The sequence below is a fragment of the Hyla sarda genome, unplaced genomic scaffold, assembly GCF_029499605.1.
Source record: "Hyla sarda isolate aHylSar1 unplaced genomic scaffold, aHylSar1.hap1 scaffold_281, whole genome shotgun sequence".
Taxonomy (NCBI): Eukaryota; Metazoa; Chordata; class Amphibia; order Anura; family Hylidae; genus Hyla; species Hyla sarda.
This window is the reverse complement of record NW_026609514.1, coordinates 302,325-320,293: the sequence shown is the minus strand read 5'-3', so window position 1 is coordinate 320,293 and position 17,969 is coordinate 302,325. Positions and strand designations below refer to the sequence as shown.

Below are 17,969 nucleotides of genomic sequence, written 5' to 3'. Positions count from 1 at the left end.
AGTGGCTGGGAAGCGAAGGAAGGTCATACCTTTTCAGCTGTCTTGATAACCTCTTTAACAGCGCCTCCTCCAGACTCCAGTGGTCTTAAGGGAGTCTTGTCCTCCAATCTTTGATCTTAAAGGGGGTCTCCTCCTACCCCTTATGAGGCAAATGAATCCTCCTGATGTAAAAGGCGCCTCATTTGCCTCTATATGTTAAAGGGGTTATCAAAGGAGCTAAAATGGCATAAACTTTCCCCTCCCTCCAGCTCTTTTCCAGTTAGCTCTCATCTCATCCCGATACCTTCTCACCTGGAATAAAGGGGGTGGCTGACAAAAGGGGTCAGGTAATGTGTTATGGTCACCACATGTGGGTGAAACCAGGCCTCCGATGTTGCATACATTTGCCGCCACTGATTTGGCCTGCATGTGACGACTGCAACATGCTACCTGCTCCCCCATCTCGGCCCTCCATTTTCATACCAGAAGGTATCAGGACGAGTCGAGACCAATCCAGAAGTGAGCTGCTGGGAAAGCAAGGTAAGGTCATACCTTTTCAGATTTCTTGATAACCTCTTTAACAGCGCCTCCTCCAGACTCCAGTGGTCTTAAGGGAGTCTTGTCCTCCAGTCTTTGATCTTAAAGGGGGTCTCCTCCTACCCCTTATGAGGCAAATGAATCCTCCTGATGTTAAATGCGCCTCATTTGCCTCTATATGTTAAAGGGGTTATCAGAGGAGCTAAAATGGCATAAACTTTCCCCTACCTCCAGTGGTTCTTTTCCACATAGCTCTCATCTCATCCCTATACCTTCTCACCTGGAATAAAGGGGGTGGCTGAAATAAGGGGTCAGGTAATGTGTTGTGGTCACCACATGTGGGTGAAACCAGGCCTCCGATGTTGCATACATTTGCCGCCACTGATTTCGCCTGCATGTGACGACTGCAACATGCTACCTGCTCCCCCATCTCGGCCTTCCATTTTCATACCAGAAGGTATCAGGATGAGTCAAGACCAAAGCAGAAGTGAGCTGCTGGGAAGCGAGGTAAGGTCATACTTTTTCAGCTGTCTTGATAACCTCTTTAACAGCGCCTCCTCCAGACTCCAGTGGTCTTAAGGGAGTCTTGTCCTCCAGTCTTTGATCTTAAAGGGGGTCTCCTCCTACCCCTTATGAGGCAAATGAATCCTCCTGATGTTATAGGCGCCTCATTTGCCTCTTTATGTAAAAGGGGTTATCAAAGGAGCTAAAATGGCATAAACTTTTCCCTCTCTCCAGTGGCTGGGAAGCGAAGGAAGGTCATACCTTTTCAGCTGTCTTGATAACCTCTTTAACAGCGCCTCCTCCAGACTCCAGTGGTCTTAAGGGAGTCTTGTCCTCCAATCTTTGATCTTAAAGGGGGTCTCCTCCTACCCCATATGAGGCAAATGAACCCTCCTGATAGTAATGGCGCCTCATTTGCCTCTACATGTTAAAGGGGTTATCTCAGCATCTAAAATGGCATTATCTTTCCCTGGTTCCCAGTGGCTCACTTCAAGCTTGGTCTCTTTCCCTGTTGACTTATCACCTGGAATAAAAGGGGGGGAATGAGATGGTGGGTCAAGTACTTTGTTGTGGTCACCACATGTGGGCAAAACCATGCCTCCATATGGTAGCCAATGTACACACAATGTTGCATACATTTGCTGCCACTGGTTTCACCTGCATGTAAAGGCTTCAGCATAGTACCTGCTCTGCCATCTAAGATCTACCTTTTCATACCAGAAGGTATTAGGAAGAGTAGAGACCAAATCAGAAGTGAGCTGCTGGGAAGGGAAGAAAGGTAATACCTATTGATAATCTCTTTAACAGCGCCTCCTCCAGACTCCACTTGATGTTAAGGGAGTCCTCCACATTTGGTAAAGAAAAAGTTTGTTACGCTGCTGATGAAGGCTCTAGTTGGTGTACAAAACCACGTGCAGCAAGTTAGCTCTTCTTCTTCTTCTTCTTCTTCTATTACCTTTTCATCTTTCTCCTTCTTTACCTCTTCCTCTGCTTCATTCTGCCCTTCATTCTTCTCCACTTGTTCTTTCTCCTTTCTGTCATTCTCTTCCTCCTTCTCTTCTTTTTTTTCTTCATTGTCCCCTTCATCCTGCTTCTCATCTTCGTTCTCCTTCTCCTCTTCATATTTCTTCTTTTTCTCCTTCTCTTCCTCTTCTTTTTCCTCCCCTTCATCCTCCTCTTTTTCCTCTTCCTCTTCTTTGTTTTCCTTCTCCTTCTTCTCCTCTTCTTCCTTCACACATAAGTAAATCAGATAATCTGTATGATTTGCCTCATCCAGCCTTCCATGATTGTTGTAATATCCTCCGTCAGAAAGGGTTGCTCTCGACTAGAACAGTATCAGGGGATCCAAAGCCAAGACTTTGACATAATGAGACAACAGAGGTCCAACGATGGTGTCTTTATTTGTAGGCAATTTTGGGCAAATATAACTTTTCTCTAGGAAATACTTCTTTTAGGTTGACTCATGAATGATAACAACAAGGTTTATGAAACAATGAACAAGAAGAAAGATATGTGTAGCTCACTTTAACAAAATAAACTAGTAACCAAGGTTTCTGATGTTGTGCATAACCACAGAGGGCTTATACTACAATGCAAAACAATTAATTACAGAGAAAATAAAAAATCAGTCCTCAAGGATGCAGTAAAAATGTCTTAATCCATATCCACAGGTTGAAGGTAAGAGTATAATTGAGGAGGGTCTGACTGCTGGGACCTCCACGATCTCCAGAACTGCAGTCCGTCTCTTATCTCTGAGCGCGTGTTGTAGGATGTATGGAGTGGGATGTATGTAAATCACTTAGATCAATAAAGGACATATGTCCTGCATAAATCTGTATAAGTCATCTAACCATTGCTCATACAAGTCCCCTTGGGCATTGGTCACCAAACTCTAGACCTACAAAAGTTGCAAAACCACATCTTCCAGCAAGCCCCAACAGTAATTGGCTGTTAACGTGTAAAGAAAAAGAAATCTGTTTTTACAAATATAAATTAACCCTCCCCATACAAAAAAGTAAAGAAAAAAAAATGTTGTTTGCATATTTGGAATAACTGCATGTATAATTATCCTAACTCATAAAACTTAACCTTATTAATCCTGCATGGGGAATGACTTATACAGAAAAAAAGAGCCCTAAAATGATTCCACAGGTGTAAAAAGGGGTACTCTGGGAAACTAAACCTATAGCCCATCTTTTCCTCTCATCAACGTATTTAATTGTCTAAATATCATTCATTAGCTATATAGAGCAGTCTCCCCTCTTTAGTTGTTACTTATGTGCATAAAGTGAGGGAATGACATCATCCAGCCATCCACTCTGTCTCTGTCCAAATAACTATCTGAAAGCAACCCCCACCTTCCTGTGAGACACAGACCATGTGGTTTCTACCCTGCACTGATGGTCATGCTCTCTTTAGTGCTAAGAACTGTGAGGTGTGTGAAGCCTCAGCCAATCAGACACTGAACCTCTCTCTGCTGCTCACTGCAGAAGGGAGCCAGCTGACAGAGCAGTGCTGCAATGATTGCTGGGAGATGTAGGCAAGGCGAGGGAAAGATGGCAAAGAATTTCAAGAAGCCAGAGAAGACAATGCATATCAGGCAGGATAGTTTACAGGGTACATATCCAGGTAGTGTGGTTGCTTTGGTTTGTGCTCTTTTCATAAATATATATATTATATAAAATTGAAAATAGTAGTTAAGGAGCACCATGAAGGGGCTTCTAGCCCTATATAATAGATCTGTGGGTGCTCAGCCAGCTCCAACGTTGACCAAAGGTGCATCAAACAAAAATAGTCCAACAGGAAGCATGAAGCGGCACTCCAGCGATTTCAAGCATGCTTGATAAAGACTCCATTGAGAGGGTCGAAATGTAGCACTATGGGTGAATAAAGTAACTTTTTCTTATCTTGAAATCGCTGGAGTGCCGCTTCATGCTTCCTGTTGGACTATATATATATATATATATATATATATATATATATATATATATATATGTATATATATATATATATATATATATATATATATATATACTTCCCTGGATTACCTCTTTAAGCATATGTGTACATTTTAAAAGCATCAACATAACATGTCAGTTAACGAGCATAATAAACAATGTATAAAAAATAGCACCCCCAACTCAGATAAAAAAAAAATAATTTGTGTTCGTTTTCACCTTAAAATAAATTTTTTGTTTCCCAGCATATTTTATGAAACATTTTTATGACTATAAGAAGAGAGGAGGAAAAACTGAAACTGCAAAAAAATGAAAATTGCCTCTGTCTATAAGGAGCTAATATGGTTATTTGTTATATCACTTACATAGTATTGGGTGATCCTTAGTTCCTGTTCTCTGTTCTGTCCACATGAAAAATAAAACAGAAATAAGTTATTGTTACTTCAATCTAATGTAGGTATTCAGAACATACTTATGTATTGAAGGGCTTATCTATTAATAAAGAAAATATCTATAAGAAAAGAGCGCACGTAGTCTCTGTCTTCTAGAATACTGCAGCATTCTGTGTAATTCTATTTAGAAGATCTTTTAGAAACTAGATTATAACAAATCCTTCATATTCATCATGTCTTTAAAACTGAACCCATGTGACCGTTGTGAAGAAAGCCTTTCTTATATCTACATCATATGTTAGCAGGGACATTTGCACGAGTATACGAAGTTCATACCTATATCCTGACTGATACCAATATCAGTACATCCCTACAATCTTCTGTGAGGGACACTATACTGAGATCTAACTACTGTGTGGGGCACTATAGTGTCCATTGTGCCCCTGGTGAAGTCCTGTATCAGCACACCCCTACCCCCAAAAAAGCCAGCTGCACAGGCATACGCTGCTATCTACATGGTGGTTTGTACTGGTAGGTGATGAAATATAAAGTTCAATGGTGGTATATACAGGTAGGTGATGTAATATACAGGTACATGATGCTATATACATGTATATAGTGCTATGAATCAGTACATGAAAGTATATACAGGTACATCCTCTCACCGTGTTACCGCATTCTCTCCCCTGCCATCACCAATCACATAACTAAAATCTTTCATTCCTCCTTCAAACATTCTGTCATAACCCCATTTCTGAAGAAAACATCTCTGGATCCTGTGCAGCTAACTATTGACCTGTCTCTCCACTTCATCTCCAAACTCCTGGAATGCTTGGTCTATTCCCACCTAATCCATTATCTCTCCAGGAACTCTCTCCTTGACCCCTTACTGTCTGGATTACATTCCCCATTCTCCACAGAAACTGGCTTAACCGAAGTCACTAATGATGTCTTATGGTTAAATCTAATAGCAATTCTCTCTACTGATTCTTCTTGATCTCTATGCAGCATTTGACACTGTAGATCACCAATTACTTCTTGCTATACTCCACTCCATTGTTCTTAAAGATTCCTCTCTCTCCTGGTTTTTGTTTCCTACCTCCGTGAACGCTCCTTCGGTGTATCAATCCCTATCTCTAGCTATTTCCCTGCTGCTCTTGTTGTTGGGGTTCAGGGACCCTTCCTGGGCCTTCTCCTCAGTAGATTTGAACTCCAGTACCATCTCTCCGCTGATGACATACAGCTCTCTACCTCTTCCCGTATCATCACCCCCGCACTCCTACAGAACACCAGCAACTTTCTCTTTGCTGTCTCTAACATTGTGTCCTCCCTATTCCTGAAAAGAAATCTTTCTATTACAGAACTTCTTGTATTTCCTCCATTTAATCTACCTAAACCTGACATCTCCATCTCGGTGAGTGGTACAACCATTACTCCTGGACAGTAAACCCGCTGTCTTGAAGTTATGGTAGACTCAGATCTGTCTTCCACGCACCCCTCATTTACTGCTGAAACAACCAAAACTATTGTGGATGCTTTAATTCATTCCCACCTGGACTACTGAAACTCTTTACTAATAGGCCTTCCCTTCTCTCCCTCTCCAGTCCATCCTAAATGCCACTGCCAGATTCATCTTTCTCTACAGCTGTTATGTGATCTTAAAGGGATACTCCGGTGGAAAACTTTTTTTTTTAATCAACTGGTGCCAGAAAGTTAAACAGATTTGTAAATTACTTCTATTAAAAAAAATCTTAATCCTTCCAGTACTTATTAGCTGCTGAATACTACAGAGGAAATTATTTTCTTACATAGAGCTCTCTGCTAACGTCATGACCACAGTGCTCTCTGCTGACACCTCTGTCCATTTTAAAAACTGTCCAGAGTAGGAGAAAATCCCCATAGAAAACATATGCTGCTCTGGACAGTTCCTAAAATGGACAGAAATGTCAACAGAGAGCACTGTGGACATGATGTCAGCAGAGAGCACTGTGTTCCAAAAAGAAAAGAATTTCCTCTGTAATATTCAGCAGCTAATAAGTAGTGAAATGATCTAAAGTTAACATCTTTAATCTGAACCCCTCAATTCCACCTCTAAGACTTTGCTTGTGCTGCACCAGTTCTCTGTAATGCAATACCTCGGACCATCAGGCTTATACCCATCTTCCTCAGTTTCAAACATGCCCTAAAGACACATCTTTTAAAGCAAGTGTATTCCCTAAATTTGGTCTCCCCTTTTATTACTACGTCTCTTCACTGGCAGTGTCATTATATGCTCTATGTATTTTAGACCTTATGCAATTGGCTGGTGGCTGGAATTGAGGATTTACGTTTTGTGAATAGCCCGGTTTATTCACAACTTTAAATATGCCTGTAAATATTTGTAGGATTCCTTTGGGAAAAGTTCAGCACTTTCTTCTGTGTATTATAATTCACAGCTTTATTGTAGATCTATAGTGCAAGCATGGGTGTCCATGGGGAAATCGCCCCTTCTGGAAAAATGATCACAGAGGGAACATTCACACCACGATTTCTTCATACAGTCGCCGGATCGCCGGAAATTTCAAAACCGTCCGCTGCTGTATCCTCGACAGACCTGTCTCATTGATTTGCATGAGCCAACTGGAGTTAGATAGTGACTCTGGTCAGATCATTTTTCACAACAAAATCTGGTTTTGTTGCTGGACGGAAAAACCATGGAATGTTGCGGTTTAAGTCCGGCAATAAAACTGATGCAGTGCAAAAATGAGCCGACCAAAGTCACTATCTGACTCCAGTCTCAAAAATGAGAATGAGATGTGGCGTGGGTCTGGCGGGGATACGGCAGTGGCCAACTTTGAAATTTCTACAGGTGATCTGGCAAACGTATGATAAAAATAGTGGTGTGAATGTAGTCTAACTTGATGTCAGAAAGCAATTTCGTCCTGCTTTAGCTGCATGGAAATACCCCATATGTGACCCTAAACTGATACCTTGAAATACGACAGGGCTCTGCAATGAGAGAGCTCCATGCGCATTTGAGGACTAAATTAGGGATTGCATAGGGGTGGACATAGGGGTATTCTACACCAGTGATTCCCAAAAAGGGTGCCTCCAGCTGTTGCTAAACTCCCAGCATGCCTGGACAGTCAGTGGCTGTCCGTAAATGCTGGGAGTTGTTGTTTTGCAACAGCTGGAGGCTCCGTTTTGGAAACACTGTCATACAATACGTTTTTCATTTTTATTGGGGGGGGGGGGGAACAGTGTAAGGGGGTGTATATGTTGTGTTTTACCCTTCATTATGTGTTAGTGTAGTGTAGTGTTTTTAGGGTGCATTCGCACTGGCGGGTTACGGTGAGTTTCCAGCTAGGAGTTTGCTCTGCAGCTCAAACTTCAAGCAGGAAACTTACTGTAAACCTGCCCGTGTGAATGTACCCTGTACATTCACATGGGGGGGGGGGGGGGGGGGGGTCAAACCTCCAGCTTTTTCAAAATTACAACTCCCAGCATGTACTGACAGACCGTGCATGCTGTGAGTTGTACGTTTGAAACAGCTGGAGACACTCTGGTTGGAAAACCTTCAGTTAGGTTCTGTTACCTAACTCAGTATTTTCAAACCAGTGTGTCTCCAGCTGTTGCAAAACTACAACTCCAAAACTGTAGTTTTGTAACATCTGTAGGGCTACAGTTTTGAGACCACTGTATAGTGGTCTCAAACTGTAGCCCTCCAGATGTTGCTAGGCAACTCATCGGCTTCCCTAGGATCCAGGGAGCCAGCCGCACAACATCGTTGTCCACCGATCACCGTCGCCCGCAGCCTCCGCAGATCGGTAAGTGACCTTCGGCGCCGGTCCCTGTCTGTTTCTCCGTCCTGCCCCGCCTATTGTGGGTGGGCAGAACGGGGAAACCGAAAGTAACCCCCCCCCCGCCCCCGATCTGCTATTGGTCGTCGCGTCTATACGACCAATAGCAGGGATAGGAGGGGTGGCACCCCTGCCACCTCACTCCTATCCCTTCAGGGGGATCGCAATCCCCCTTATATTCCGGGTCACCATAGACCCGTAATTGCACAAATCGCAAGTGTGAATTCACTTGCGATTTGCCGCGTTCGCCGACATGGGGGGGGGGGGGGTCTGAAGGATTTCAGCAGGCATCCCGGTCCGATCCCCGCCCGGCGCGCTGCGGGGACCGGAATACTCCATGACGTACGCATACGTCATGGGTCCTGGTCCTTAAGTACCAGGGTGTCATGACATACGAGTATATCAAGGGTCCTTAAGAGGTTAAAAAAGTAGTTTTTTGGACTATTGCTTTTGGAAGGGAGGAGGGAGGGACAGACGCTGTGGCTGTATGAGTTCCTAAAATTCCTTATGGCACCATGGGGTATGAGGAATGAAGGTTCTTCTACTCTGGACAGTTCTTTGGGCTGGGTAAATAAGCTTGATATATCCTAGGAAAGAGGAACCTCTGGTGCCAGTTTCATCGATGGAAACAATGGTGCAGGTCATTTATACTGTGTGCACAGATATTTGGGGTCTATTAGGGTTAGCTACATAGACATAAGATTACTGACACATTCATCAAAACTGGTAAAATCTGCCATAACATAATCTAGGGGGCATTTATGAAGCCTCATCAGCATACAGGCTCCCCTGCCAGCGTACGGGCTCCCCCCACCAGCGCACAGGCTCCCCTGTCAGCGTACGGGCTCTCCTGTCAGCGTACGGGCTTCCCTGCCAGCGCACAGGCTCCCCTGTCAGCGCACAGGCTCCCCTGCCAGCGTACGGGCTCCCCCCACCAGCGCACAGGCTCCCCTGTCAGCGTACGGGTTCTCCTGTCAGCGTACGGGTTCTCCTGTCAGCGTACGGGCTCTCCTGTCAGCGTACGGGCTTCCCTGCCAGTGCACAGGCACCCCTGTCAGCGTATGGGCTCCCCTGTCAGCACACAGGCTTCCTTGCCAGCGCACAGGCTTCCCTGTCAGCGCACAGGCTCCCTGGATTTATGAAGAAGCAGACACCTCTATATAAGTCCAGTAAACCTGTGCACCCATGATGATATCTCCGCCAGCTCTGAGCAAGGGGAGATCTTAGCAGCAGTTTAGGCTGGCAGTGTAAACGGTGAGCAACCACACCCCTTTTCAATAGGTCACACCCCTTTAGCAAGTACCGTCTTAAACAGCAAATAATCACACATCTGCAGTTAGTGCACAAATTGTGCAATTATTTGCCTTTTTCACAAATCAACAAAAATATCACAATTGATGAATCCCCTGAATGCCTACTAAACTTTATATGTATACTTTTATATAACAAATTTGATTATCTCCAATGTCACTTACTTCTTCCTGGAACGCTGTGATAATGTCTATGGCCCTTCTGTTCATCTCAAAGACCTAGAACAGAACAGATTAAACTTAGTTTTATTCAGCTCATTAAACATATTATGGCGTAATGTATTATATCTATACATTATGATGAAATAAAATGATCTTGTTTTACTCATTTCCCCTATCAAATGTCTTTATTTGTATCTTATCTAAGTAATAATCTATAGGACGAAGCCTAAGGCTAGAATTACACTAAAGCTTTGTACTGGTGTTTTTTTTAGGCTAAAAAAACACCAGAAAAAATGCATGAAAAACTGCCACTGATTTTTTTCAGGTGTTTTTTCAGGTGTTTTTACCTTTTGGCAGATTCCTTGTGGGTGTATTTTAACAAATTTAGTTTGGTACAAGAGAAAAAAAATTTAAAATGAAGAAGTAGGGATGGGAAAATTTGTAGGGAATTAAGTATTTCTTTTTTATGACAAAAAGTTTTTTACATTTTCAATCAGGTAATGATTGATGTGAGCGGTCAGGGACGTGAAAATGTAGCCGGCAATAGTCCAAATGGATAAAGGGTCCATGTAATTGTAAAAATAATATATATTTTTATCTTAATTTTCTAAAACTTTTTATTAATAATGTTTTTGATGTATTTTAATAATGATATTTTTAATAAATACAGTGTAAAATCCGATATCAACTATATGTGCGTGATTATTGTGGTACTACAGAGTCTGTTCAATGTTGGGAGCAGTAGTACCTGCACTAAGTGACAGATCACAGCGGGTCTCACTCCTGAGACCCATTGTGATCATAATTTCTAGTCATGAGAAGCAGGTGACACGCAACACCGCTCCACATCCCTGCACTGTACCGTACTCCGGCCAGTGATGTGAACAGAACTTCACATAACTTATTCATGTTTGCCGGTGATTGGCTGGTACTGTATGGCCAATCACAGCGGTCAGCATCCGTGCCTTCACAGATAAATCAGATTTGCTCGAAAAACGCCATGTTTTCAACATGAGGTCGTTTTTGAAAATCACCCACTGAGCCAAAAAGATTTATAAAATGCCAAACTCAAAAATGGCAAGTGGACCTAGCATTTTGCAGTTCCTTATTGAAATCTGGCTGCAGCGCTTTTTCAAGGCAAAAAACTCTGTGCGACAGAATGGGGGCAATTTTGCACAAAATCCCAAGTGGAATTATAGCCTAAGGGTCTATTCACACAGCAGAATTTGCGCTTGTGGAATTCTGCCTCAAATGAAAGCCCAATAGACTTCTATGGGATTCCTCTCTCCCATTAACACTTCTGAATTTCTGCACAGATTAAGCACAAATTCCGCATAAAATCCACAAGCCAGAAACCACCCAAGGAAGCGGAATTGGTGTGGAAATTCTGCTGTGTGAATAGACCCTAAAGGGTTTGTCCCATTATTAACCCCTTAAGGACGCAGCCCTTTTTCACCTTAAGGACTGAGCCCTTTTTCGCAATTCTGACCACCGTCACTTTACAAATTAATAACGCGAAAACGCTTTTACCGAATATTCTGATTCTGATTGTTTTTTCGTGACATATTCTACTTTATTTTGGGGGTAAATTTTCGGCGTTACTTGCATCCTTTTTTGGTGAAAAATCCCAAAATTTCATGAAAATTTAGAAAATTTTGCATTTTTCTAACTTTGAAGCTCTCTAATTGTAAGGAAAATGGATATTCCAGATACATTTTATTTTTCTTCACAAACACAATATGTCCACTTTATGTTGGCATCATAAAATGGACATATTTTTGCTTTTTGAAAAAATTAGAGGGCTTCAAAGTAGAGCAGCAATTTTCAAAAATGTCATGAAAATTACTAAATCTGAAGGGACAGATGTTACAGAACTACAACTCCCAGCATGCCTGGGCAGTCGAGGCATGCTGAGAGTTGTAGTTTGGCAACATCTGGAGGGCTACTGTTTGGGTACCACTGTAACAGTGGTCTCCAAACTGTGACCCTCCAGATGTTGCAAAACTACAACTCCCAGCATGCCCAGACAGCCTTTGGCTCTCTGGGCATGCTGGGAGTTGCAGTTTGGCCCCCCTAGTGGTTGCCACGGTAAAGATCGATTTACTTTCACTTTCAATTCCACCCCCCCCACTGTGGATTCCCTACCTGATCAGGATCCTGCAGGCTCAAGCGAAGATCCCAGGTCCCCAGGCATCTTCTCCTGCAGGTACGGCCTCCATCTTCTTTCCAGAGCCCCTTGACAACCAGGGGCGGGCAGATTTCAGCAGGCATCCGGCTCCGGTCCCCAACCGGCTAACGGTGGGGACCGAAATTCCCACGGGCGTATGGATACGCCCTGCGTCCTTAAGGACTCGGAATGCAGGGCGTATCCATACGCCCTGCGTCCTTAAGAGGTTAAGATGTATACCCTATTCCCAGAATGGGGGATAAGTATGCAGTATGATTGCAGGGGTCTCATTGTTGGGACCACCTGTGATATCGAGCATGGAAAGGCAGTCATGTATGTGCTCTGCCTCTCTATACATTGTGTATGGGTTGGCTGTAGATAGTTTACTTTACATCTGTTATGAATTGCTGGTCTTGGTAAATCTATCATATTAGGTACTAAGAAAAATAAAGAAATAAATATCAACATAGATTTCAACATTGCCTTTTTGAAAAGATGGCACCAAACATCCAGGATTCAGGATTTTAGGCTCTATTTTGGGGGACAGATACTTAGAAAGGAGGAGATGTGTCAAAATCTGTGCAGAGGAAAAGTTGACCAGTTGCCCATAGCAACCAATTAGATTTCTTTTTTTTCTTTTTCAGAGGCTTTTTTAAAAATGAAAGGAGCAACCTGATTTGTTGCTATGGGAAACTGGTAAATGTTTCCTCTGCACAGGTTTAATAAATCTTCCCCACAATTGAAAAAAGATTTTTAAAAAAAAGTTAATCAAGTTCAACCTATATGCCTATTGTGTCACTACTGTGTTGATCCAGAGGAAGGCAAAAAAAAACCTTATAAGGCTCATGCCAATTGCCCAATACCAGGTGGAAATGTTCCTTCCTGATTCCAAATATGGCATCAGAATAAATCCCTGAACCAACGTTCTGTCCTTTTGAATCTAGTATCCATAACCTGTAGTGTTATTACTCTCCACTAAGAGGTAAATGTCGATGGCCTGTCTTTAGGAAAGGCCACCAATATTTGATGGTTGGGATGCTCCCTGAACACCATGGGGGAAATGTTATCAAAACCTATGTCTAGGAAAAGTTTACCAGTTGCCCTTACAACCAATCAGAGTGCTTCTTTTATTTTTCAGAGGCCTGTTCAAAAATTGAAGAAGCAATCTAATTGGTTGCAATGGGCAACTGGTCATCTTTCTCATCTTCTTCATTATGTCTACAGGATTATCAGGTTGTCCATATAGGCAGCTGTGAATGATAATGCAGGGCAGTTCCATTAAAGTGAAAGAGCGCAGCCTATCAATGTGTTAGACCTTTAAAGAGTGGAAAACAAATGTTTTCAAATCAACTGGTGCCAGAAAGTTTAACAGATTTGTAATCCTTCTAGTACTTATCAGCTGCTGTATACTACAGATATACTACAGAGAAGTTTGTGTAGTTATTTCCAGTCTGACCACAGTGCTCTCTGTTGACACAACTGTCCATGTCAGGAACTGTCCAGATTAGAAGCATAATCCCATAGAAAACCTCTCCAGCTCTGGACAGTCCCTAACATGGACAGACTGGACTTGTCAGACTGTGAAGAATTTCACAAATTTCTCTGTAGTATATCTGTAGTATACAGCAGCTGATAAGTACTAGAAGGGTTAAGATTTTTAAATAGAAGTAATTTACAAAACTGTTTAACTTTATAGCATCAATTGATTTGAAAACATAATTTTTCCACCGGAGTTCCCCTTTAAATATTAAAGGGGTATTCCAATGTTTTCTAAAAAAAAAAAAAAAAAAAAAAAAATGAATCATATGCTGCTGGGGCAGGAAAAAAAAAATATAGATAGATATATATCTAGCCCAATGCCCTGTTGGTCCACCCCAGCTTTGTTTCGCCCCGGTTAGGTCCCCCGATCTTTCTTCTTCACAGTAGTGTCCTCTGACAGCCAGTTATTGGCTGAGCGAGCAAGTCCTGGACTAATTGCCTGTCTCAAAGGCAGGAAGAAAAGAGAAGATCAGGGGACCAGGAGACACACAGGAGCTGCGGGGGACCAAGGCTGGGTTCGTATGGCCTTTTAGGCTATTTTCCCCCTGTCACAGCCACATTTTTTTTTTTTTAGAAAGCAGTCTGTCACATGTGCTAAGTGTGAACCTGCTTTCATCCGTGAAGAGCACAGGGCAACAGTGGCGCATTTGCCAATCTTGGTATTTTCTGGTAAGCACAACCCCCACCTGTGGACGTCGGGCCCTAATACCACCCTCATGGAGTCTGTTTCTGACCGTTTGAGTAAACACATGCACATTTGTGGCCTGCTGGAGGTCGTTTTACAGGGCTCTGGCAGTTTTCCTCCTGCTCCTCCTTGCACAAAGGCCGAGGTACCGGTCCTGCTGCTGGGTTGTTGCCCTCCTACTCCATGTCTCTTGATGTACTGGCCTGTCTCCTGGTAGCGCCTCCATGCTCTGGACACTACGCTGACAGACACAGCAAACCTTCTTGCCACAGCTCACATTGATGTGCCATCCTGGAAGAGCTGAACTACCTGAGCCACTTGTGTGGGTTGTAGACTCAGTCTCATGCTACCACTAGAAGGAAAGCACCGCCAGCATTCAAAAGTGACCAAAACATCAGCCAGGAAGCATAGGAACTGAGAAGTGGTCTGTGGTCACCACCTGCAGAACCGCTCCTTTATTGGGGGTGTTTTGTTAATTGCCTATAATTTCCACCTGTTGTCTGTTCCATTTGCACAACAGCATGTGAAATTGATTGTCAATCAGTGTTCTTCCTGAGTGGACAGTGTGATTTCACAGAAATGTTATTGACTTGGAGTGCAATTGTGTTATTTAAGTGTTCCCTTTATTTTTTTGAGCAGTGTAGTAATATCTTCATCTGCACCATTCCCGGAGGACATTTCTGTCCACAGGGATGGGGAGGATTTGCAGTTTGTAAGTCCCCCCCCCCCCCCCCCCCAGCAGCCCTGTAAGTAGCCCCCTAGACGGGAGCTATACTTATCTAGTCTCGCCGCTCTGGGTGCAGTAATGTCCCCTCGGCATGATTGACAGCCCACGTCACTACTCAGTTCCTTAATCCGACAAAACAGAGGAGGGAGGAGATGCTGCTGAAACTTAGCACCAACTGTTTGACTCTTCAGCTGGTAACACAGGCGATCATCAAAACTAAATGTATGGGTAATCTTATCCCTCTAGCACCTAAATGCAAAGATCTGCAGATTCTACACCTTGTATGGAGATGATTCAGGAGAAGATTCACTTTAACAGAGCAATTATTATTCACAACTATAGGATTAATGAAAGTCAACACAAACATGAGATTTACCTCGTCATCCGTGTAGTCATAGTGGGGTGTCCTTTCAAAAGTGTGGCGCTCCATCTCCAAAAAAAGAGACAGAGGTCAGCTTATTGACTCGTTCTGTAAACAGTAAAGACATATTCCTGCACAATATTCATATAACCTGATTGATTAGTGATTGACATATACAATTATTCTTTATATATTTACCACATTACTATTTGTATGATAAAAAAATATGAGGATTTTTCTATGTATTTTCTGCACCAGTGTTTTGTTGATTTCTGTTTCTTGTTGTCATCAATAGGAACCTTCAGGGTTGGACACAGAAAGCAGAGGTCACCTGCATAAGAACAGCATGTCGGCCTTTCATAGAGCTCCCCCTCATGTTCCTCTAACAACCCAACAGTATCTGTAAGCTATGAGATGTATTATTACATGCAATCTAATGGGCAGTAGGAAGCTGCCTATAAGGTGGCAGTGGATCCTTTTACTACTTGACCCCTATACAATAGTCTGCACATGAAACATGTCCACCCCTGGGAACCTTCATTGTTACTTCCAATGGCTGAATATCTCTCCCAATCATGTGATCACTGGGTTGCTTGGCTTATTACAGGACAAAGCTCTTATACCTGTCCTGATAGGGTATGTTCACATGGGGTAGATACACTATGGAAATTTTTTTTTTGCATTTTAACCCCTTAGGGACCAAGCCAATTTTCACCTTAAGCACCAGAGCGTTTTTTGAACATCTGACCACTGTCACTTTAAGCATTAATAACTCTGGGATGCTTTTACTTTTCATTCTGATTCCAAGACTGTTTTTTTCCTGACAAAATATACTTTATGTTAGTGGTAAATTTTTTCGATACTTGCATAATTTCTTGGTGAAAAATTTCCAAAATTTGATGCAAAAATTGAAAATTTAGCATTTTTCTAACTTTGAAGCTCTCTGCTTGTAAGGAAAATAGACATTCCAAATAAATTATATATTGATTCACATATACAATATGTCTACTTTATGTTGGCATCATAAAGTTGAAATGTTTTTACTTTTGGAAGACATCAGAGGGCTTCAAAGTTCAGCAGCAATTTTCCAATTTTTCACAAAATTTTCTAAATTGGAATTTTTCAGGGACCAGTTCAGATTTGAAGTTGATTTTGAAGGGCCTTAATATTAGAAATACCCCACAAATGACCCCATTATAAAAACTGTACCCCTCAAAGTATTCAAAGTGAAATTCAGTAAGTGTGTTAACCCTTTAGGTGTTTCACAAGAATAGCAGCAAATTGAAGGAGAAAATTCAAAATCTATATTTTTTACACTGGCATGTTCTTGTAGACCCAGTTTTTGAATTTTTACAAGGGGTAAAAGGAGAGAAATCTTCCTAAAATGTGTAACCCAATTTCTCTTGAGTAAGGAAATACCTCATATGTGTATGTCAAGTGTTCGGCAGGCGCAGTAGAGGGCTCAGAAGGAAAGGAACAACAATGGGATTTTGGAGAGTGAATTTTGCTGAAATGTTTTTTTGGGGTCATGTCACATTTAGGAAGCCCCTATGGTACCAGAAAGCAGAAAACGCCCCATGTGGCATACCATTTTGGAAACTACACCCCTCAAGACACGTATAAAGGGATCCAGTGAGCCTTAACACCCCACAGGTGTTTGACGGCTTTTCATTAAATTCGGATGTGTAAATGAAAATAATTATATTTTTCACTAAAGTGCAAATTTTTTTCCCAAATTTACCATTTTTACAAAGCGTAATGGGAGAAAATGCCCCCCAAAATTTGTAACCCCCTCTCTTCTGAGTATGGAAATACCCCATGTTAGGACGTAAAATGCTCTGAGGGTGAACTACAATGCTCAGAAGAGAAGGAGTCACGTTTGGCTTTTGGAAAGCAAATTTTGCTGAAATGGTTTTTGGGGGGCATGTCCCATTTAGGAAGCTCCTATTGTGCCAGAACAGCAAAAAAATAACATGGCATACTATTTTGGAAACTACACCCCTCAAGGAATGTAACAAGGGGTACAGTGAGCCTCAACACCTCACAGGTGTTTGACGACTTTTTGTTAAAGTTGGACGTGTAAATTTTTAATTTTTGCAAGGGGTGATAGGAGAAAATTACCCCTAAAATTTGTAACCCCATTTCTTCTGAGTATGGAAATACCCCATGTGTGGACATCAAGTGCTTTGCTGGCGCACTACAATGCTCAGAAGAGGAGGAGCGCCATTGAGCTTTTAGAGAGAGAATTTGTTTGGAATGGAAGTCAGGGGCCATGTGCGTTTACAAAGCCCCCCCGTGGTGCCAGAACAGCGGGACCCCCCTCATGTGACCCCATTTTGGAAACTACACCCCTCACAGAATTTAATAAGGGGTGCAGTGAGTATTTACTCCCCACTAGCGTTTGACAGATCTTTGGAACAGTAGGCTATGCAATTTAAAAATTTCATTTTTCATTTTCACAGACCACTGTTCCAAAAATCTGTCAGACACCTGTGGGGTGTAAATGCACACTGTACCACTTATTACATTACATGAGGGGCGTAGTTTCCAAAATGGGTCACATGTGGGGGGGTCCATTGTTCTGGCACTATGGGGGCTTTGTAAACACACGTGGCCTTCAATTCCGGACAAATTTTCTCTCCAAAAGCCCAATGGCGCTCCTTCTCTTCTGAGCATTGTAGTTCGCCCGCAGAGCATTTTACATCCACATATGGGGTATGTTCTTACTCAGAAGAAATGGGGTTACAAATTTTGGGGGGCTTTTTTTTCTATTTTCCCTTGAGAAAATGAAAAATTTAGGGTAACACAAT

General features: G+C 42.3%; 1 protein-coding gene across 1 annotated transcript in view; it reads right to left on the bottom strand.

The window, feature by feature from the left end:
- Positions 1 to 1,342: 1,342 nt before the first annotated feature.
- Positions 1,343 to 17,969, bottom strand: part of LOC130326118 (cilia- and flagella-associated protein 251-like) — a 317,392-nt gene continuing 300,765 nt past the window's right edge. The window contains exons 5-7 of the mRNA XM_056553341.1: positions 9,684 to 9,737; positions 4,343 to 4,378; positions 1,343 to 2,248 (exon numbers count right to left, since the gene is read on the bottom strand). Coding sequence (XP_056409316.1) covers positions 1,853 to 2,248; positions 4,343 to 4,378; positions 9,684 to 9,737 — 486 coding nt within the window. The 3' untranslated portion in view covers positions 1,343 to 1,852. The remainder of the gene's footprint in view (positions 2,249 to 4,342; positions 4,379 to 9,683; positions 9,738 to 17,969) is intronic.